This window comes from Fundulus heteroclitus, chromosome 14, assembly GCF_011125445.2.
Source record: "Fundulus heteroclitus isolate FHET01 chromosome 14, MU-UCD_Fhet_4.1, whole genome shotgun sequence".
NCBI classification, from domain to species: domain Eukaryota; kingdom Metazoa; phylum Chordata; class Actinopteri; order Cyprinodontiformes; family Fundulidae; genus Fundulus; species Fundulus heteroclitus.
Window position 1 is genome coordinate 17,493,346 of NC_046374.1, and position 23,793 is coordinate 17,517,138.

At 40.2% G+C, this 23,793-nt stretch overlaps 1 protein-coding gene across 1 annotated transcript; it reads left to right on the forward strand.

Annotated features, from left to right (window-relative positions):
- The first annotated feature begins 6,052 nt into the window (after positions 1–6,052).
- gpr78b (G protein-coupled receptor 78b) lies at positions 6,053–17,797 on the forward strand. The gene is made up of 3 exons (XM_012874733.3): positions 6,053–7,188; positions 9,179–9,292; positions 13,003–17,797. Exons 1-3 carry the CDS (start codon positions 6,518–6,520, stop codon positions 13,238–13,240), a joined length of 1,023 nt encoding a protein of 340 aa, XP_012730187.2. The 5' UTR covers positions 6,053–6,517; the 3' UTR covers positions 13,241–17,797.
- Positions 17,798–23,793: the final 5,996 nt, after the last annotated feature.

Below are 23,793 nucleotides of genomic sequence, written 5' to 3' on the forward strand. Positions count from 1 at the left end.
GCACTACCCTTAACAAATAAACAAACGAATGAAGAAATATACAACCTGCATAAGATTTTGTTGTCCTTCCAGTTCATGATGAAAACAGACAACAGATGTGCTTTCTTCTTTTTGTGTTTTTTTGCACCAGGAATAAATGTGATTTCTGGATGCACAGCCTTTCCATCTGAGTGGCAGAGCTTAAAAACTTCCAAGGGCTTCCATCACTGTGAAGTCTTTAATACGGTGACGTGTCTGTTTACAGGTGACAGGCAGGGGTGCATACGCATAACCTGCAGGGAACCGACGTTAATGTCACCATTCTTTTCAAATTTACATCAAAACAAAAATGAGAGTCAAAAATGGGTCTGCTCTGACTTTCTACGTGTTAAAAAAAGAAACAAGAAATTCAGTTTTCTGCTTATTTAAAAGTATATCAGCCAGTCGCTTTTAGACATCGAGGTGTGAATATTTAACTGTCTCACTTTTGCAATATTCCTACGAGACTGGGAGCAGAGGTCAAGTAGCTGTGTTTTATTGATTTCCTGCTTACTTAAGACCAGCCGACTGGCCTGGCTGTTTATGAAGTGCGAACACCTGGAGGCACCTGGGAGGAAGTGAGGGAAAAGTGTTTGCTGAGGTCCCGGTTTGGCCTTTATGGACTGAATTTTGAGTCGTAAACCTCTGCGGTTCCTGAATTCATTATCTGTGATTGTAAAGAAAGCTTTTTTTTGCCTCTAAATGCTGAGCCAATCAGATCTCAGCTTGAGTGATGGCCTTCTCACTACACATAACTTTCACTGCTGTCTCTCCCCGTCAATGAAATGAGGTTCTCTAGAGAGAGCTTAGACAAACATCAAACCTTACTGGTTCTTTAATTAATTTTCACATGAAATCTCTATCTATCTATCTATCTATCTATCTATCTATCTATCTATCTATCTATCTATCTATCTATCTATCTATCTATCTATCTATCTATCTATCTATCTATCTATCTATCTATCTATCTATCTATCTATCTATCTATATATATATCTATATCTATCTATATATATACATATATATATATATATATATATATATATATATATATATATATATATATATATATATATATATATATGTATATAATCTCATGTATGCTCAGACCCATAGTAATTTATTGTACTACATGTAAGAACATTTGTCTAACAAGGGTTGAACAAAACATTTAATAAGACCCCATTTGCCGTTTTAAAAAATGATAGCTAATGCCATATTTGTTTAATTTCCCTTGCGGAGGCTAATGACCATTCGCTCACTTTCTAACTTCTCAGGGAGTGTTTTGTCTGATACATTCGTGCAAAAGCGCAGTCATTTTTACATTGTGACTACTATCTGTCTTTTTTCTTTTGACTCAAACTTTTAAATCTTACCTGAAGCTAGGGACTATTTGCGCGCTTTTAGCTTCTCAGGAAGCATCGTCTGTACAACTATTTCACCATTATGTCTATTTTATGTGTCTCCGCATTATATGTGAATCAGCGTGAATTCTGAGCCTAACCAAAATGTCCTTATGGTCACGTTATGACAATAAAACATTGTTGATTCTTGACAAAGTAGTAAAAGTTATATTTGTTTCTCACAAACTTCACTGCTTCAGCGTTGTTAAATATTCTTGTCAGATGTTTCTAAGGCAGGAATCTGCCATGCAACCTTTAGATGCTCCAAAACACCTGGAGGAAATGAATGGCTTGGCCTTTGAACAATTTAAAGACAAAGCGAGGAGGCAATCCAGCTGTTTGATTCGCTTACTCAAAATGAAAAAGAATAGTTTATTAATACATATGGGGGGCATTTTTAGGGGGGATGTAGCTTGAAAGGCATCCCATCCACACAAATTCCCTTGTATCATCATCAAAGATACTTAATACGGCTGTTTCACCTCCACAAGACGTTGGTGTGTGATGTTTAAAGGAACAGCTTGTGGGGAACCTATCCAGACCATCTCATCTACTCAGAATATTTTATTTAATACACACAGAGGGGAGAAGAAAGGGTCTGAGACTCAGAAAAGACTGTGAGACGTCTTCTAGGTATCTGTTGAAAGGCGTTTTGCTTTTCCGTGCTGCATCTTATAGTGAGAAGCAGAGACGAGAGGAGACACGGCATCCAGTAAGTTACCTAATGCATGACCTGAAATCCTCCGGTGCTCTCTCCTTCCTTCCTGGCTGCCTGTCCCCGGGCGCTGCGCTGCGCCGGGCTCCGGGGACGCTGTGAATCACAACATCTCTGAACAGCCCAGGCTCGCTCCTTCCTGTCCAGAGGTGGTCAGGTGTGGGTTTTATAGAAAGGTCAGGTGTTGTTACGTAACATCTTGAGCTGCACTGAAAGTCCGAAAGCTTCCAGAGAGTCTGTTTGCTATGAGGCGGAGAAAATATTTACTTTTGGATCCATGTGTGCACTCGCAACATTGGTTACATTACAGACACTCCATCACTCAGTTCATGTCAAACCTCTTTTTTCTTTCTCTCTCTTTTTTTTTTTAAATGGCAATTTAACCCGACACATGAGCAGTCTGCCTTATCCAACATGGTCTTAATTTTCTACGACAAATGGATAGTATGAGCAATTTGAGAAATGAGAGACATCTGGGGAAAAAAAGCTTGTTTCCTCCAGCCAACATTTATTTCCACAAACATACTACACTGCTACACTCGGTGGCCTTCAGGAAACAAAAAAGGTTTTGAGAGTCATTTACAATATACATGCATTTTTTTAGATTACATTTTTTCAGAAGTAACGTTTTCTGATTCATTAATTATTTTTTTTTGGTTTTGTTCTACAAATTGCATTCTTTTCAAATCGCCTTCCACAGATCACATTCTCAACACTTCTGGCTTCGTCAAAAGGAAAAAAGACATATTTCTATTCGTTTCCAAAAATGTTAGCAACAGCTTTCTATTGGTCAATTTATATGCTCAGATCAATATAAATGTGTCTTAACTCCATCCTTCAGAGGAAACCACACCCCCAGAAATTTAGAGAACAAATTTAGTAAGTAATTTGAAAAGAATGCAATTTATAAAAGTGACTCCAAAAAAAGTTTGAAAAAATAAAATCTGGGGGAAAAAATAAATGTAGGTTCAACCTTTGCATGTATGTTGTAAATTACTCTCAAAACCTTGTCTTGATTGATTGAGCAGTTTTTCAAAGTTCCATTTATGAAACATGTCCTTTGTTTTAAATAATATTGGAACTCAATTCTTTCAATAGTTTTGGGGTTGAAAGACATGTTTTGCACCAAAACACGCTCATCTCTGGACCATAAAGCCGCATCCTTCCTGAGAAACACGATGGCTTGACCTTCTCGTGGCTTTCTTTTGTATCAAATTGTGTGAACAGGTAAACGTGCCACCATTAGGCATATATTACACATTTTTCCATAATGCCACATAAGGATTTAATAAATAGAACGCATTTTGTTACATCTTACTGATGTAACAAAAGTTACTTAGTGAGTTTGGTCTGATTTAATGTCAGACTGAGGAAAGAAATGTGTCGTTTTAAGAAATGTGTATAAATATCTAGTTTCAACTACAGCTGATAAAACTATGCTCATAGCTTAAGGCCTTTTTGGTGGACCTCCTAAAACACCTCCCTGAACACATGTACAGTAAAACTGCTGTCTAAAAGCAGAAGACATCTGTTGCTAGGAGTCTGCGCACATCGCTTCCCCCCTTATCCATCAGTTAGGTAATGCGGTGGTGCCAAGAGTTATATCGGAGGTGACACCTCATCAGGGCTATAAATAGCTATGCACCTCCCTCCTGGGAGCCCAGCTGTAGTTATCTCCCAGGCATTAGATCACCTGTTTGTAGGGAGCTGAAATGCCCCACTGCTTTGTCTACCTGACTCTCTGACTCCTGCATATGAACCTAAAGGCACTCCTAAAGACACACAGATGAGCGGAGCTCAGTGCCGTCGTAGCTTTATCAGTGCACAGGCCACAGAAAGCTGTTGCTCTGCTCCTGCTGGGGGGCTTTTAACAGAAACTTCTCCGTTTCCCTCAGGTTATCCCTGAATGACATCTAAAGATGATGCTCCTCATCACTTTAAATACTCAGAAAATGTGCATCAAGTTTTCACTGGTGCATTTTTTTTAAACAATTACACTTTCGTTTGATCAGAAAGTAAATATGACGTGACAAAAATGCCCGTTCTTAACTGCTCTTCAAAATGGGAAAGACAATAAAAACCTCATTAAAATTGCCCGAGGCAGATGTTCACTAGAAAATAGCGACTCTTCTAACCATGAACTTATCTACAAGTCAGGGTTGTAATTAACAGGAGTAAAATAACTCATAACAGTGACAAACAAGGTTGGAATACAAGCCAAGTTAGTCCACAGTGAGGAGGGTTGGAAAACTAAATCCACACAACCAACAGCTAGACAAACCGCAGCAAATATTTGCAAGTGAGATATTGCTACTGTGATAAAAGATTATTTTTTAAGCCTTTTTTTTTTTTACACATCTTTACCAAGAGTGCCATTGAAATGGACACTGAATTCAGAGAAAAGTGAACTCCCTCCCACTTTGTATCACTCTTACATAAGTAAAATGTAGGGAGGGGTGTTGAAGCAAAAGTCTCAAAGCAAGTGGGAGTGTGAAGAGGATGAGAATCAAAATAATATAATAAGTACAAAAAGATAGAGAAAACCCCCTGCAGGCCGTGTCTGACCCCTGTGAGTCACCGTCTGCATGAGCGTCTCTGGAGTTGGACGTGACTCAGGAAAAAGCATCTCTGAAATGCGCTTCTTTCACTGATCACATGTGTGGCTTCCAACCACATGAGACTGCAAACTGAATGTTAAATACCTTACCAGAGTTAAACAAAGTGTGTCTGACTTTCTGATGTCTTTACTACAAAAAAGTTTTTTCCTTCTAAATATTCACTTGATTCCTACATTCGCAATACATGCTTTTTTTTTTTTTGTTTTGTTGCAAATGTTGGGATTGAATCCCTTCCTAAAACCCATTTATTTTCCTCTGCTTTTGCTGCAATCTAAGATGATCTCTTTGTTTTACTGCGTTTTACTTTCGTTAATTTTATTACTACTTTTATATACCACTTTGTTTATTGTTTTATGATTGATCGTTTGTATTTTATGACTGTGTATGCCACGTTTGTCCTGTTGATTTTATACATAAAACTGGTATGGTATGGATTGGTCTGAGAAGTAGTTATATAATCTATAAAGTATTTCTGGGTAGAAATTATGTACGTTTATTAGCCAAAGAACATAAATACATTTGTCAAACTCGCTAAATATTAAATTTGAATTTGAAAAAAGATAAAATCCTGATGATCCTGACTTTACATGGATATTATATATTTCTGTCAGATTAAGCTGTCGTTAGTATTGATGAGTAACTAAAAATAAATTTTCTACCAAACCGTTAAAAGTCCCTAGAAATTGTTTTATTAATAAGGCAAATGTTCAGCAGAACGAAATTCCTCAGTGTTACACTTTCCTTTTATTAGACTTTGAGAACATCCACTTCTTTTCATATCCTATGTAGAGGATTTTATTATTTATTTATTTTGCTGAATGGTAAAGAGTACATAAAAACATTGTAAAAGTGTTGCCTGCTTTTGGTTTTAGACCAGGCAGCAAGGAAAAGTCAGACACTTCAACTTGCAGCAATTTGTTTAATAGATGGCAATTTTTTTTTGTGCACTGCAGACGCAAAAATGGCGCACTTTGAGTCTGGCGAGTCATCTCGGGGAAACGACCTATTTGCTGGCGCATTTTCGCAGGGTGCGCGCATCTGGTGCAAAACTGGTCTCCAGTCACCAGCAGCGCATTGTTGGGGGCTCTCTGCAGTCTTTTCAACAACTATTCAGGCTGATTTTTAAGAAAACGGCTCTTCAAATTGAAACTCGAATTATGCCTCACATCTTTTTGGATTTTTTTTTTTTTTTTTTTGCATATTTGCGCAGTAAAATCGGACGAAAAGTGAGATCTCAGTTTAACGTCTCACTCTCTCGGATGTAAACATATAGTTTTTTTTTCATTTCTTTTTTGATATGGGGGACAAACTGTGGCTTCCGTGCTTCTGTCTGAAATTGTGGTTTCTTTGCGTGTTATGTAGGTCATTCACTTCAGTGGACATGCTCATCACCAACCGGGTCCTCCTTTCAGTCCCCCACCAGATCTGAACGAGTGGGCTGCCTGCTGTTGCAGAGAGGCATGCCTCGCCTCACTCTGCCAGCGCTCCTCTCTCTGTGCTCCAAAGTCGGGGTGTTAATGGGAACTAACTGGGAAGTGTGAGGTGGGAGATGTTGGCTGTTTTCAGTACGCTGGATAGCGCCCCGGGAAGTTGGAGAGGACGCGCGGGCGCGCCGGGATTTTAGCTGAATTTAATTCGGGAGTCTGCTGGAGGCATGAGCGGCGGCTGATGATGGCTGGGTTTAGGTGCTCGTGTGCAGCCCACAGGCGCGGGTAACCTGGGAGGGATTTTTGAAAACTCTCCTTCCTCCACAGTGAGACATGGACTTTGCTGACGTTCTCTTCGCTCTGTTCATCGTCGTGGTCGCGGTCGTGTCGCTGCTGTCAAACTTGCTGGTGCTGCTATGTTTCGTCCAGAGCACCGAGATCCGCCGGCAGGTGCCCGGCGTCTTCACCATGAACCTGTCCTTCTGCAACATCCTCATCACGGTGCTCAACATGCCGGCCACCCTGCTGGGGGTCGTCAGGAACCAGAAGCCCTTCGGGGACTGCGTGTGCCACACGGTGAGCTTCCTGGAGACTTTCCTGACTGCAAACACCATGCTGAGCATGGCGGCGCTCAGCATCGACCGCTGGATCGCGGTGGTGTTCCCGCTCAGCTACGCCACCAAGATGCGCTACAAGGACGCGGTGATCATGGTGGGTTACTCCTGGCTGCACTCCTTCACCTTCTCCCTCACGGCGCTGCTCTTCTCCTGGGTGGACTACAGCGACGCGTACGCGTCCTGCACCCTGCAGCCGAGCGGCGGAGGCGGCGACAGAGTTAAGTTCTCGATTTTCACCGTGGTTTTCCACGCCACCAGCTTCGTGCTGTCGCTGCTCATCCTGTGCTTCACCTACCTAAAAGTGCTGAAAGTGGCCAGGTTTCATTGCAAGAGGATCGACATCATCACCATGCAGACTCTCTTTCTGTTGGTCGATATTCATCCGAGGTAACACGTCTCCCTCTTTAACTTTTAAGTTGTTCTTTTTTTTTCTTCCACCCAAATGTTTTGACCGCAACGTGATGAGTATGGATCACCAACAGTGCCACACGTAATAAATAACCTCATATGCAATAATTGAGGAATGTGCTGTTCTTTTAATTTGCTAGGTAGTCTATTTTAAATGGATTGTTCTGTTAATTTTCAATTAGCCGTGCTCTCAGTCCCAATTCATCAGGGCCCTTTTGATCACTTCATGTATTCGCCGTTTCACTGTGTGTGGTAGAGATGGGGGGTGGGTATGGTTTTGTATGCACCTGTTTTCAAACCACCATGTAGAGCATTGCTCACAAAATTTATGTCAACCAAATAACAATTTAAGTTGACATTAATTGTTTAAAGAGGCACGTATATTCAATAAATGCGTTTGCAATTACTCGAGGATCCAAAAGTGCAATAAATAAGTGATGAATAAATAAGTAAATGACTAATTGTGTACAACATAACTATTAACAATAACATGTGTTAATTGAGTATTATAAATAAATAAATAAATAAATGAATATAAGATGACTTAAATCTATCATTTATTGACACACAATAAAAACTAATATATGCAGTTATGTATCAAAAAGTAAACTTAAACTTCCTTTTAAACAGGAAAAGGACTGATTGAGATCAATGCTCTCTTTTGTAAAAAGTACCCTGGTCAAGACTGCAGCAGCATAAAAAACACAGTCAGAGTTGCAAAATATTTCACCATAAAAAATGAAATATATAATATTTATCGAGACTAAAGGCAACATGTAAGTCGTGGGTGATGGATTGGGGTGGTGAGATATAGTAAGATTTTGATCTGCTTATTTCAAGAGTAATACTTGATGTCCGGGTTTGAATTATGCTAAAACACTTAAAATTTAACTTGATAAGAGTGGAGTTTGGCACATATCTTGTATAATCTTCAGTTCTTTTAAAAAATATATTTGTTGACATTTGGGAATGATCATTTTCTGAGAAATATAACCCTTTGCTTTACTATTTTTTGGTCTTTTTGAGTCACCATTCTGTCACTTGAACATAAAGCAAACCCTACAGCCCCCACTCACCTGAATAACTCAGATGATGTTGTACATTAACAGATTAAATAACAACATCATGTATACTCTACCAGGCTCCTCCCCTTGTGCCTGTTCTCCCTCTCACTCAGTTGATCAGGAAACATGGAGTCAGTGTGCGTGTCTATGGGAGATGCAGCAAAAGTAAAAAATGGATGGATTCCTATTACACTGTTTAAACTTTGCATTGTATAAGAATGTAAGTTAATTTAATCAAATTAAACATGAGTTAAAACAATGAAACGTGAAATTTTAATCATGTATCTCAGAAAAAGCAATGATCAAAAGTAAAAAAAAAAGTTTTATGTTGGTGCAGATGTTAGATCAAATGATAAGAGTATGTACAGGACACTTTGCATTAGATTACATATGAAAGTTTTTTTTTTATAGGACTCCAATTTTCTTTTGAGAACATGTTTGATGAAATTAATTCTTTTTAATACTTTATGTATTTCATCTCTATTTCAATCTATTGATTACTCATTTAAGTGATATTTAGATTATTTATTTATGTATTTGAAGTGTGGCACGTTTGTGCCTCCATTAAATAACATTTGTGTATTTCTTTATAGACTTTTTTGGTACAGCACATAACATTTAAGTAAGGTTTCTTTTATTTATTTTGTAACTTGTGGCACTTTTGGACCTTCAGTTCCATTTAAGCTTTATTGTAACTATTAATTCATGTGTCATTTAATTGTGTCTGTTTTTATTTATTTATTTATTTGTTGAACTATTTGGGGTTTAGCTATTTAGGGTCAGCATTTATTTAACTATTCATGGTCTCATTGAACCTCCATAATACATATGAATAAGCTACTATTTATTTATGCATTGAAATGTGGGACCTTTGGACTTCATGCGGCCCTTTCTGCTGTTTCCAGCGTCAAACAACGATGTTTAGCTGAGCAGAAGAGGCGAAAGCAGCGAGCCACGAAGAAGATCAGCATCTTCATCGGCTCATTTATCATCTGCTTTGCTCCTTATGTAATTACAAGGTAAGTCTACCTGATGGGATCTCATAAATTATATAATATACTGCAAAACCCCCGTGTGAGCGCTTTGAAAATTAAACACCCAACTCAAGTGAGTTAATAGGCTCAAACTGTTACCTTGATTTGGTCTTAATAGCCTCATTAGTTAGTCGTCCTCTCCCTGCTGAGACCAACAGACAAACATCCCAAAGATCAGCAACAACATCAGATAAAATTCTGCAGCTCAAACTCATGTCTCACCAAACTGGATCAAAGCGGCAGCCGGTGCATGAGTTTGCTCTGAGACAGACTCACTTTCATCCCCACTTTGCCAGACAAAGTCCGTTCAAATAACGGAAAAATTTACAGGACCTAGTTACAATATCAAGAGCAATCAATTATTGATCAGATACTGATCTACCTAGAACAGGGGTGCATGTTTAATTTCCACAGAAATCTACATGAGTAGCTCTGACTGGAGGTTGGCTGGCTTAACCCAGTTATTCCTGACATATATTTGTTAACAATCTTTAAATATGGTGTTTTCAGCGGCTGATAACGGTCATTTCAACTGAACGATAAAATGAGACATGCCTTACAGCTGAAGCTTTATGTGACCAAACTGTAAACCAGGGTCTTTTAAGCTCCCGTACATAACTCTATGTTTACTTTGACAATATTAATTCAAGATCTCATCTGATTTAAATATTTAGGATCAGGGGTGCATTACATTGCTTTGATATTTTGCTGTGCAGCCACACAAAGCGTCACATTATGTAGCGGCCCTCCTCTGCTTAGCATCAGCAGCTGTCGACACACTGGTGCAGTCGATGTAGCTTCCCAGACAGAGATGAGACAGGGGTTGTCTTCAAAATAGCTTCATAAAGATGTTTTTTTTTTTGGTGGTATGTTTATAAAAGCGGATTGGTTTTATTTGCCTGCAGAAGGAACAATTTCTGCAGGTTTTCTGCTGGAGTTTTTACAGAGCTCTCTGTGCCAGCTGGGGGCATCTGAAAGGCCTGGATGTGGCCTGTTCTTTTCTAAACTCATGGGATTAACGGCTTTCAGCCATATAAATTTTTTTTGACAAAACTAAGATCTAGTTTTTGCAAGATAGAGAAGTCAGATGTGTTTTTAAAAACATATATAAATAATTTAGTCGTGGTTGGTTGAAATGTACTGTACTTTTCTGGCTTGTCTCAGTCTGGTGTGGTCCTAACGCAGAGAAAGCACTGATAATTCTCCTTTTTCCAACTTTATATTTAGAATACAGGTTTCATGAATGGCTCATTGGGTTTTAAAGAAGCTCAGTCCCTGGTAGAATAATCCAAATGAGGTTTGAACAATCTAAATATGTCAGATTTGGCATGATCAACTGGAGTCCAGACTCGTTAAATAACTATGTACTAGCATCCAATAACCTTGACTGGGCCTGCAGTTAAAAGATAGAAAACTCCATTAGGGCTCAACAGCAGATATGTTTTTTTTTATTTTATTTTGATCTGCCCAGGAATCGACAGGAAGGCATATTGTTCATATCAAAAGCACTCCATTAGGTTTGTGCTTTAAACTCTGATACACACACTTAGAAACATGTTTATGGAACAAACAGCTGCAGCCAGATGTGGTGCTGAAGATCCACGAGCTTGACATTTCTGGTGTTTGCACACACACGGGAGGGAGGAAGGAGGACGCGTTATCAGGGAAGCGTTCCCGGATGACTTGTAGAGGTGCATAACCTCCTGACCCAGTGGAAGCCTCCAGCTGAGACCTGAATGTCTCATCTGCACCAGGCCTGTGCTGGTAAATTTCTGTAATCTCCGACCCAATTTTGCCCGAATGATCCAATTTCATTTCATTTTTAGTGGCAAAACATTAGAGCCATCAGAGAGATAGACCTAGATGGAACACACTTTTTTTCTTCTTCTAGAAATTAGAAGCAAGTTGTGCTGGAAATCGTGGCTCTTAGGGTGCAAGTGTAAATACTTTTATTCATTTGTCATTACTGTTTTATTGTATCACATAGAATTGCTCATAAAGTTAATTTTTAATGTTGATTTAATAAACATTGATTTTAAGCAGAGCTGCATTGATCAGGCTTTTTACTGGCTGGTACCAGTTTCTGCGGCTCTTACAAGTCTGTGCTGATTTAAATGTTCCTTTAAGGGATATATATTGTGTTGCAAAAGTATTCACACCCCTTGAACCTTATCCAATTTTACCTTATTACACCCACAAAATCAAATGTTTTTTTCGTTTTTGAGGGGGTGGGGGTGGGGTAAGGTTGGGGAGGTTTGTGTTGACCAATTTAATTGTAGCGCTCTGAGATTCCTTGGAATGAAAAATGCCCCATAAATAAAATGTATAATAATAATGACAATAATAATAGTTGTTTTTATTATTCATAACATTAGCATAATAATATACATAATTGTGAAGTGGGAGGAAAGTTGTTTCAGACACCCAGCTTTTATGGAAAAGGGATAGGAAGGCTGTTATTGACATAAAGCGGGAACAAATATCAGGGCTAGTTTAATATAGTAATATAGGTAACCCAACAATGGTGGTGTCGGTATCATGGTGTGGAGGTGCTTTTCTTCATCAGGGACAGGGACTCTCGTTATATTTGATGTGAAGATGGAAGGAACTGAAGTACGGGAAAATTCTGGAGGAAAACTTGTTAAAAGTCGCAGGAGACTTTAGACAGGGGGAGAGTGGCTCACCCCCCAACAATCCTTAACATGCGACCAGCTAGAATGGCCAAATCAAAGCCCAGACTACGCTAAAACTTTATCAAAATAACAACAAATGTGTCACTGTGTATTAAGGTATCTAAGTAATATAAAGTATTGCTGGAGTCTCCAACTAACCAGATGGTTGTCTTTCTCCATGCATCTTGGGAGTAGGTGAGGATGTTCCAGCAACTTTTGACTCCAGATCTAAACTAGATCAGTAACCATAATCACAGCAAAAGATAGATCTACAAGCTATTTACTCAGATTTGTAAAAGATTTGCAAAACCACATATGAAAATGTTGCCCGACTGTGTGCATAAAATTACACAAAATCCTGATAAAAATACATTTAAGTTTTTGAAGCTGTAATGTGACAAAATGTGTAACAGTTCAATATTTAGCACAGCAGCTTTAAGAAACAAACTTATTTGTGTTGCACCATATTGAAACGTATCATTTGATTGTGGTAAAACATGGACTATTAAAGACAAAAAGTGATATAGGTGATTTAACTGATTTAGTGGTTTTAAATCCAAGCTCATCAGCATTGAAGCATCAAAACATTGTCCTGGCCTGCATCTCAGCACACGGGGTTAGCAGGACCGCGTCTTATGTGCGAAGAGTACAGTTGTGGGTTTGATTCCAGAATCCTCGCATACTGATGCCTCTAAAAACCCTTTACCATAATAATCTGCTGCTGATCTGTGTTTATAATTGAGACTGTAGCAGTTCTGCTTAACGTGTTCAGAACATTTGACGGTTGCTGTAAATTGCATGGACTGAGGAAAGTTACCTAAAGCCAGAAAACTGGATCAGGGTGAGGAGCCAACAGCTTCCTAAGCCCAACCCTGATACAGTTACATATATTTTGTTTCTAAAAACCTAAAGAAAATAAAGCATTTGACCAGAAAACTGGAACAAATGCATTAATTTTGTTAAAGGTGAGACATTAACCCTCCCAGGTTGATCTGATGGGTGTAAATTTTGATCTCTCCCCAGGCTGGCCGAGCTTCTCCCCTTCGTAGACGTCAACCGCCACTGGGGGATCATCAGTAAGTGCCTGACGTACAGCAAGGCTGCGTCCGACCCGTTCGCCTACTCGCTGCTGCGCCAGCAGTACAGGAAGGTCCTGGTCACGGTTGCCAACAAGCTGCTGCGCCGAGACCTTTACCCCTCGTCGGGCCACAACAGCTCTTTGGACACGGAGAACGACTACTGCCTTCAGAGGATCAGCTAGTGGTGAAACGTGACAGATACTCTCCACCGGAGCGAGTGGGCCCCAAATGAAGGTTGGCTCACGAAGAGGAGGTGGGCGGCTGGAGGAGACGGAGACTGCAGGGTATTGTTAGGGAGGAGGGGGACAGATTGTGGGTGGAGGGCAAAGAAGGAGCAAAAAAAAAGAAAGGAAGTGGGTGGAGAGGAATGGAGAGGGAAGATGGAGAGGAAGGATGGACGGGTAGAGATACGAAGCAGCGACAGGTGATGTAGGGGAGACCAGCGACTACATCATTGGTTTTGGTAAACGGCTGGGTTTGTGATTCATCAGCCGCAACATACCACACAGAAACAAACCAATCCCCCCCTCAGCTGAAAGTCAAGGATTCAGGTTGTTTCAAACTGAAAAACAACAAGAAACTGCAATCACAGACATGTAAGAAGTAGCCTTTCAGTGCTTTTTGTTGCCTCTGGAAACCTTCAGAGAACGGACGCGGTGCGATGGGCGCCCAGCTCGCCTCTGCTAGAAAGCTCCACAGCGTCCGGTCAGCCTCTGAATACGTGATGCACTTTGTCTGAGGACATTCCCTACAAACGTCTGTGGTTACAGGAGGCAGAAACCGGTAGCTTTTTTGCAGGATGAGCCTGGTGATATTTTATATTTTTGTTACTGTCAACAAGCTCCACGAGAAGGTAAAAATATAAAAGGTGTCACTTTGTCTCTCGGTACTTTGTAGTTTCCACACAGCCGGTTTATTCTGGGCCGCATCAGAGCGGCTGAAGACCAACAGGGAGAACAAAAGGGGAGAAATTTTGGTGTCCGACCAGAATTGAAGCAAAAACAGTTCAGTTTATTGATAAGTAGAAACACTAATCTACCTCTGGAGTCCTGAAAGCCCAATCTTAGGGCCGGCAACTGTTGTGTAAAAATTGTGACTCCGTTTCTCTCTCTCTCTTTTTTTTTTTTTTACTTTTTTGTTGCCTTCTCTGCGGTTTTCAGTGCTCAGCTCTGCCACAAAATGAGAACTTTAACATTTAACTGGGGCCTGATGCATCAAAGTTGCAATAGGTCTGTAACATTCATTGTGTGTGAAGCACAAAGTAAGAATTTTATATATTTCTCATCTGGTTTTCAAAGCCTGTCTTTGGATCTCATTCATTAATCTAAACCATCATGACAAAATATTCTCTTTTTTTTTATTTACACTTTGTCACAGTGTTAAACAATCTTCAGTGTTTTTTTAATTGGGGATGTATGTGACGGACCAACACAGCAGAGCGCATCCCTTTAAGGGGGAAGGAAAAGGATCTGCCTTTTTCAAAGGTTTATATACATGTAAACATTTTAAAAGCGGGGCCTGTATCAGTATTCAGTCGTCTGAGCCCATACGTTGTTGAACCTCCTTCACTGACATCACAGCTGCTCCTCTTACAGGTTTTATTTCAGGAAAGCTCCACCCGTTGTACCATGATGCTGCAGCCATGTTTCGCTGTCGCGGTGGTGGGGTCAGATTTCTGGAGTTTAGAACTGACGGCTGTCTTGTCAACAGCTTCTCACATACGAGCTGTGGATCTCTGCAGCTCCCCCAAAGAAACCATGGCTGCCTGGCTGCTTCTCTGACTACCCGTCACTTTAGGTGGACAGCCACGTCTTTGTATGTTTGCAGCTGTCCCATACCGTTTCTTGTTTTCACATTGAATTAAAATGTTCCATTTTATTTATATAGTGCCGGTAGTCTTAGAAGTAGACAGGGTGTCTGGCTCACGGACCAAAACTGGGAGTTGGTGGATTAAACCGTGCTCTGCGAGATGTCCGATTCAGTTTGAGTCAATTTTATTTATACAGCACCAATTCACAGCCCACATCATCTCAGGGCACTTTGAAAAGCGAATTCTATTACTTTATACAGACAGATTGGTTAAAAAGTCTCCATCTAAGGATGTGGGATATTGTCTTATCTCCCAACCCTGCTTTAAACGTCACCACAACGTTCTCCCTGACCTCCCTGCTGTGTTCTGATTGGTTGACTTCTAAAGAGATAATTGGCTACACTGGCCTTTCATTCAGGGGTATGAAAAAATGCGCACCACACTTTTCAGATTTAATTCATGAAGAAAAAAATTAAAACCATGTATTCCTTTCCTTCCACTTCACAGTAATGTATGAGTTTAAGTTGTTCTATAAGATAAAATAATAGATAAAAAAAACTAACTAAAAACCCAGAAAGAACAATGAAGTTTCTGGTTTAGCGTTGCAAAGCCCTGAGAATGTTTCCACCTGACCTGTATTCTTGTCTCTAATCATGTTGGTGCTCTCCCTCTCATGGTAAATTGCTGTTTGCTCAACAACTTAGACATGACAGTGAAAGCAACAGCAAGAAGATCTGCGAAATTACTAATATTAACAGCCATGGGGTAAGCAGGGAACACCAAATCTGGTGTAATTTGCTGCGCTTAGTCATTTCTGAACATTGACCATAAAACAGCACGAGAATGAACAAAATTAAGGCGCGAGGAGGAGCTGAAGTCCAAAAAAAGTTTGACAACATACTGAAACATCTTGAAATTACCTCATTTTATTACTTGTGTTCTGGATTTAGTTTGAGATTTAAACAGATTTCTTCCACTTTAACTTGATCTCCACAGATCGTCTGCTCATTAAGTGACGGACACACAATGCAGGGACCTTCTCATTGCACCTGGCTGGTGTCTACAGCCTACATACTGTAAAGGCCGACTTTGTTTAGAGTAAATCCACTTTCAAAAGGCACTCTTCGCATGTATTAAGGATGCACATTTTTTCTTTGCAGTAGCTCAATCAAACAGGAAAATCCCGTATTTCATTTGGACAACACCCATTCAAATTGGGGGGAAAAAATTACAATTGTGCCACCCCCATGACTTCCTATAAAAATGTGATTGATGCATTTTCTAGTTTTTATTTAAATCGATCAGCGCGTCTCGGAGCCTTTAATTCATCGGCCATGACTTTCTGTGTACCTTGGTTGCTAGCGTGCGATTATTCGTAGCTATTCTTCCAGAGGGGAAAGACAATAGAACATGCCATTGAAGTAAAGCAGATCTTTTCATAGACTTCAGGGGAAATGGCTACAAGAAAATACTGTATATAGTCACCCACTCTTATATCTACAGTCAGGGCACTTACTAAAATGTTGAAAACAACTGGAAGTGTGACAAATGAAGCTGGAAGAGGACCTATGTTTATCTCGGCAACTCCACAGTAAGGAGGATGGAAAAGGAGGTAAAAAAAAAAATCACTGCAGCAAAAGAGGGACATCTTGAAGTTCCTTAATCTCTAAAACAACAAACTTTTTATCAGGATTTCTAGTAATTTGGGTGGAGCTCTATAAATCATAAAGGATGTTTTTTTTACTATTCATCCTTTTGTCTTCAGTTCAGGTTGTTCAGAGGGACCTGGTGTCCTTCAGACGTAGACTCCAATGTACTCCAGGGTATTTTACCCTCACCATGCTTTAAAACCCGTTGTTCTGTGAAGACCTAAGTGTTATATGTTATTATTAAGGATCTTTTTTGGGACCCAAATGAGACATTAATTTTAAATTTATTGCCCTCGCACAGTTTGTTTAGGTGATGCAGCAGCCAGCGAGGGAGTACGTCGACTTCTGAGGGAAATTGGGCGCACTGGATTTTATTGATGAAACCAGAGTACACAGGGGTGGAAATCAAACTTTTACCTCACTTTTCATATTTGAAATTGTAAAATATTTAGCCATGTGTCATTTCCCCTTCCTCTCCACAGTTAGGCACCACATTGTCTTGGTCTGTTGCATAAAATCTTAATAAAATACATTGAAGTTTGACGCTGTAACGTGACAAAATGTGAAGGTTTTGACTGTGTTCCCCAGGAGCTTGTATAGGTTCCCCAACACCTCAGAGCCTCAAAGAACGACCAATCAGGTTGACTCGTCCGTCTCCGAACAGACGTGAAAGTGTTCGGTAGTTTTGGAAGGCGGGGTGAAAGGGATGTAGTGAAAACCCGTCACCAAATTAAACTCGCTCGCTGACGCACTAGGACTTAGCTGCTTTTTCATGGGCTTTGTTGACCTGGGAGTAGCTCCTGCACATCACCAGACTCACCCTTCAAATGGTCGGTTAGCAGCTGAATGTACTAGTTAGCCCACGTCGAACTGAGATGTATTTGTACAAACAGCCTCTGTTTTTTTTTTTTTTTTTGTAAGTTGACCGGTTCCTACGGACATCGACGCAAGCTGAGTGTTCTGACGTGTTTTGCACCGTGCTGTACAGGAGCAGCTTTTTTTTGTCTAGACTGTCGAGGACAGACTCGATGTAGCACAGCCATGGTCTCTAAGTGCTTTAAATTACACTGTCCGGTGTTTGTGCCAAGTTTATATGACTATGTGACTTTTTTCAGCCACTGTTACACTTTTACGACAGCTGCTTCGGATAGGGGGAACCGGTTTATTTAGATGTGTTTCACCCACATGAGTCTATTCCCCTCCTGTGAGCCACTTGCTGTTCTATGATGGAGTGATTGTTGGACTATGTGCAATAAAAGCTGCTGATTATAAAGCTCTCACCGTTGGGTTCAAATGTTTGACTCAGTCAGTTGCTCATTTATCTGACGAAGAGGTTTAAAAATCCTCAAAATCACCTTTGATTTTTAGATTCACAATCTTAAAATGAAAAATGTAGCAAAGTCAAACCTTTTATTCTGCGGCAAACAACATTCATGTTGAGAAATACACGTTTTTTTGTTTTGTTTTTTGTATTTTACTGAACTCAGGGTCTGATTGCTGGTACCACTGCATTGCCGGCCTTTTGCCGTTTAGACAGAACAAAATCGTCTGCAACATTTCACAAGGTTTGAAGCGTACAGAGGGAGGGACCTTTGACCTCTTCCTCTCCACTGCTCCTAAGAGTGAGCCTGAGGTGCTGTTTAAAAATATCTTTATCCTTTGTTTTACACTAAGCCCACCTGCAGAGTTTGTTGCCAAAAAGCTCAATCTTGATCCTCCAGAGTTTATCCATTTGTAGACAGCTGTTATGAATTTGCTTTAAACCACCTTAAACCGGCATTTGTACACCGCTAATGCCCGATGATGTCTGTTCATCAGATGACCTAGTTTGGCACAATTTGATGGGCAGAGTGTCTAATTTAGCCAAACTGCAGCTATTGTATGTGCTGTAGTCCAAATGAGTATCTCTACTTAAAGGAGAAACAAGTAAAATTTCTCCACTAGGTGCGCTGTTAAGCACTACCTGTAGACCAAACAAGATGTGCGGCAAGCCACGCCCCTCTCTACCTCCGAAATCTAAGCACCAGACCAGTTATCTGATTATATGTTAAATTTTTTTTATAAAAAAAGAATGCCCTGAATGTACGTGAGAATCACGGTGGGCTGCTCACGACCCCGCCGGGCTGCACTAAACAATGCTAACTGTGTTAGCTGGGCTACCAGCTACTGGCCTCACATGAACAATAACGCCTGTCCCATTGCTGGTCAAACTCCATTATCCCACATGCAACAGTTGTAGCATTACATTGAATCAAATCAACATAGCAACACAAGTCTAACAACACTGTAATACCAACAAAAACAAACATTTGACTTCATGCTGCTACTCAGGAGAAAAGCTAGATCCCGTCAAAAGGATCTCCACCGTGGAAACGCGAGGCCATTGCTGGTTCTCGTTTGGACTCTTTCCTTATCTGACAACTGCTCTGCCAAACACAGATATTTTTGTTCTGCTAGTAGTAGATCCTGATCGTCTTCAGGGGAACACGGTTGTGGCATTTTATGGGCAGGGAGGGGCTAAGCCCTGGATGGCAGCTGTTCACATGCACGTACGGCCGGCCCGGCTTTGTGAACAAGAGACTAGAGGACAACACAGAGAGATGGTGTGTGACGCTTAACTATAGTATGTCTAAGAAGATACCTTTAGTTCTTCACTAAACTATTTTTTAGTTCTTTCGATCTAAAATAATGAAAATTCGCTTATTGCTCCTTTAAATTTGAAATCTGACTGACACACATTTTCTTAAGTATATAATTGTAAAGAAACTCAGGCGGTATTAAGCAAACTTCAGGTGATTGTGCTACTTGTGGTTGGGACAAAAAGGCCTTTTTTTTCTGACATGTCCCAAACAACGGGTTACAATATGCTGTAGATACAGTCTGATAGATGCTATGGAGACTTGTTGACCCCAAAACGTCGCTCTTTAGAGATTTTTTTAACCTCCCTTACCACCCTCTTATGTGGTGTCCAGACGAACTTGTGTTTTTACAGCCTTTCCTGTCACAGTTTTAGATTAATCACGGTCCATTTATTCTGATCACTATACTCCACATACGAGCAGGGGTAGGCAAGTAGCTGTTTTTTGTAGACATGACCTGGCTTTTGAAGAACACATACATCTGTTTAACTTCACTGTCATGTTCCCCTTTTGAAGCATTGCAAAAAGAGACAGGCCTCTGTATCAAGCCATAATTTATACTAAAGGGAAACAGGAAGTCGTAGATTAATAATTATTCTAAACAGTCCCTCAGACAGTGAAGTATAAATGAAAGATTTTGTTCACTTTCAATAATTTATTTTAATAATTAGGGTGTCACTAGTTCTGGTATTGATATTTTCTTCTAAAAAATATCTCAAAAATACATTCAAGTTAAAGAATGGGTAAAAAAAAGGGGTATGCCACTAAATTAAAAGATTAATTAATTTTTGTATGCATCTGTACTGACCAGCTGTAAGTTTTTGCGAAGCTCAATTTTATTTCCAGGCTTCATTTAGAAGTTGTAACCTAGACATATGAAATTAAAGTGAAATTGCAGGGCTAGGTCCGCAGATGTTTTGTGGAGGATTTTAGGAACAGTATTGGCACTACCCCAAGTCTGAAATTTAATTTTTTTACCACATGGAAAACAGACGCAAAGTAAAATATGGCACATAAGCCTCGTTGGAAGTGTTGTGGATTCACACACGTCTTTATATGTTGCTTCCATCTAGCCCTCGTTATAATGCCGAAGTCCCAAAAATAGCTGCAATGCCCCTCCAATATTATGTTTATTCCCAAGCTTAATTAAAAAGTGAGATCAATGTTCTTTTTTTCTTCTGGTATTTTGTTCTAACTCACTAATACATCCGGCTTATTTTCATGCAAATCAGCAGAAGCTCAGTACTTTTTATTGGGACTAACTCGAACCCCCAAAGCCTCTGAATTCATGCAGCTTGTGCTGAAAAGCAGCTCGGGGTTGAACCGAAGCCAGAGCTCGGCTATTTTAACACATCATAATTAACCCCAATCATAGGAGGCTGATAAAGGAGAAGCTGGTAATTAAAACGGCTCAAACAGAAGATGTATGCGTGGCGACAAACGTGTCGTAGCCACTCAAGTTTAGAAATATGGAAACGACTACAACTTTCAGCATAAGTTATGATTACATAAAGAAGTTTCTTCTGGCTTACTTTAACAGTAGCAAACCTCTGAAGTCTACATTTTATAAACGTGTCAGGGGAAAACCTGTGTGGAAGGTTAAAGCAGGATTAAGTGATAAATTACCCCTATAGCTTTGAACATCTCACACAGCACTGTTCAAGCATTCGTATGAAAATAGACGATTGTAAAACAGTGACCATCGATTAAAAAATCCCAGTGTGGAAGTTGACCGGAAGTTGGACGGAGCTATGACAAGACGATCCTGTAGAGCACGACATATCCTCTACAATTCATTAGTTCTTCCATAAATTAGTTATTGCATAGAGGTTTGGAGTAATACGTACAAAAGTAATCTAGATTCACTTATCAAACTTCAGAAAAAAGCCTTACGAATCATTCATAATGTTGGATTCAGAGATCATACAAATGAACTTTTCTTAAAATCTCACATAATGAAAATCGAAGACTTAATCAAATTTAAAACTCTTGCTATAGTGTACAAAGCAAGCCGTGATCTACTTCCTGGCAATATACAAAAAATGTTCGACAGTAGAGAAGAGAATTATAATTTGAGAGGAGAATTTGTGTTAAGAAGATTAAAAGTCTGGGGCTCAGCCAAGCAGGAGTTGTGTTGTGGACTCGGTTAGATATAGAAATAAAAAGGAGTACCACGCTAAGACAATTTAAAAGCAGGTATAAATATGTCATCTTTAAAAAATATGCATGTAACCCAAACATTTAAATGTGATAATTTGTAACATTTTCAATGAGTACTACTAGATATCTTCTTCTGTACAATTGCTTTTAAAATAAGACACTGTATTCATGTAACTGCTTTGATTTGTAATGCATCCTTTTTTCAAAAGACTGCATATGTTACATGACATAAATATTGTAATTTGGGGTAGGTTCTTATAAGTTCTTGAACTTCTACATCAGGGGTCGGGAACCTTTTTGACTCAGAGAGCCATGAAAGCAAAAAATCTGGAAATTTATTTCAGTGAGAGCCAATAGGGTAGTTCACGCGTGACGTCACATGTGACGTCACGCGTCACGACGTCCGCGCTACTTCCGGGTCCCGCTTGTAGGCAAACACAGGACTGTTCTCGCATTCGATCATTACAAAACGGGTGAATTAGAGCGTGCTTTTAGTTAGTTTATTTTCGAAATGTAAACAGTGCCTACGACTTGTTGTGCTCCCGGTTGCACACAGAGGCATTCCAAATCGTTGGATGTACGTTTCTTTCGTTTACCGAAGGACGATGAAAGACAAAAGAAATGGATATTTTCAATGAAGAAGGACCCATGCACACGATCCCAGTCGACTGGGGGAGCCATCACACCCCGACAGAATGTGCAGTCTACACTTCATCTCCGGTAAATACAACTTAATTTTGCACTGGTCATTGTTCTACTGAAATAGACCCTTTTCACATGACGTCACTGTGAAAAGGGTCTATAGCGGCGGAGGGGAGTTGGCGATCGCTAGACGGGGCCGGGAGAAGCAGAGCCGCAGACTGCAGCAGCCTGTGGCTCTGCTTCTCCCGGCGGCTGCATTACGCCCTGGTTTACGCGCGCCAGTACTTCTGTGTTTCCGCTGCAACGTTGCCGACACCTTCACCCATTTTAATAAGACAAAAACACCTAAATAATCCTTTGTGAACAATTTTTTTTAACCTACCGGGCGGGTCTTCCTCTCTGCTGATGAGCGGTCTGTGTCCGTGAACATCCATCCATTTTCTGACCCGCTTAATCCCTCATGGGGTTGCGGGGGTTTCTGGTGCCTATGTCGCGATATCAACCATCAACTTACTCTTAAAACGATCTTGTGATGTTATCTAAAGAAGAAAAATACGTCGAGAACTTGTCGTTTCCTTTGTTTGCGCCCGCCTTCTGCCTTCCAGTCCGGCGCGCATGCGCGAAAAACCCGGATGAAAACAATAGCGGTGATATTTTGTTTTATCTGCGAGCCAGATGAAATTATCAAAAGAGCCATAACTGGCTCGCGAGCCATACGTTCCCGACCCCTGTTCTACATACTCCTTTTGAGCACTACTAAAATGTCTTAACATCTCAATGTAAATCTTACTTGTATTTTTGTCAAAGAAATAAAAAAAAATTATAAATAAATAAAAGCTGGTGGTGGCTTCAAGGTGCCAAACGTACACCCGGGGCTTTAATGCAGCTGCTTACATTCAAACATATTCATCTGTTAAAACGACCTCATCCGAGTCAAGGTTCAAATCCCAGAATTTTTGGCTTGGAAACTGCTGTTCCCAGATGCTCTCCATTAAAACCTGACTCGGCTTGAACTATTTTGCATATTAGAATGGGGGGAAATGACACACCCAAAACTACCTGAAGCTACGAATGCAATGTTCTTCAAAGCGTCGGAGTGTCTGGACTGAAATGCACGCCGCACTTTTCAGATTTTTTAAGCGATTCATCATTTAGAAACCCAATGTGTCATGTTTATGAACAGAGTGGTGCTGCTGTTAGCACTGCTGGCCCGCAGCAAGGAGGTCCATGCATGTGTGGGTCCTCGATATATATAATATATATAATATGCTGACGTTTGTGGCTGGGATGTGACAAAACGTCAAAAAAATCAAAGAGGTATAAACCGTTTTGCAGTGTGGCATCCTTCCACGAGTTTCAGCCTTGTTTCCACAGATCCACATCTTTTTTTTTTCTTTCTCAGCCTCACCACCCATGTGTGATTAGAAACACTCTTTGCAAGTGCATACAAGCATTTATACAAGGAACCATCTCCCCCTGTTGCGTTTCATACCCCTTGGGGTTCTGGGTGAGGCTGTAATTTGCATAATGCATGAACCTGTTAAGGATCTAATCAATATTCCTGATTTAGATGAGGGATGAGACAGTTTTTTTTTTTTTTTTTTTACCCCTCGCTCTAAACTCTGTACCATCCTGCTCCTGCCTGCCTGCCCTCCTGCCTCCAACCCTGATGAATATTCACTCTGTGCCATCATGCTAATCAGATCGGCTCGGCTTGAGGAGGAGACCTTATAATTAGCTGTAAAAGGTATAACACGTTCACCTAAAGAAAAGCTATTACAGCGTGTCGTCGTGTCTGGGATTTTCCAGAAATCATCGACGGGGGCACGTAAAGC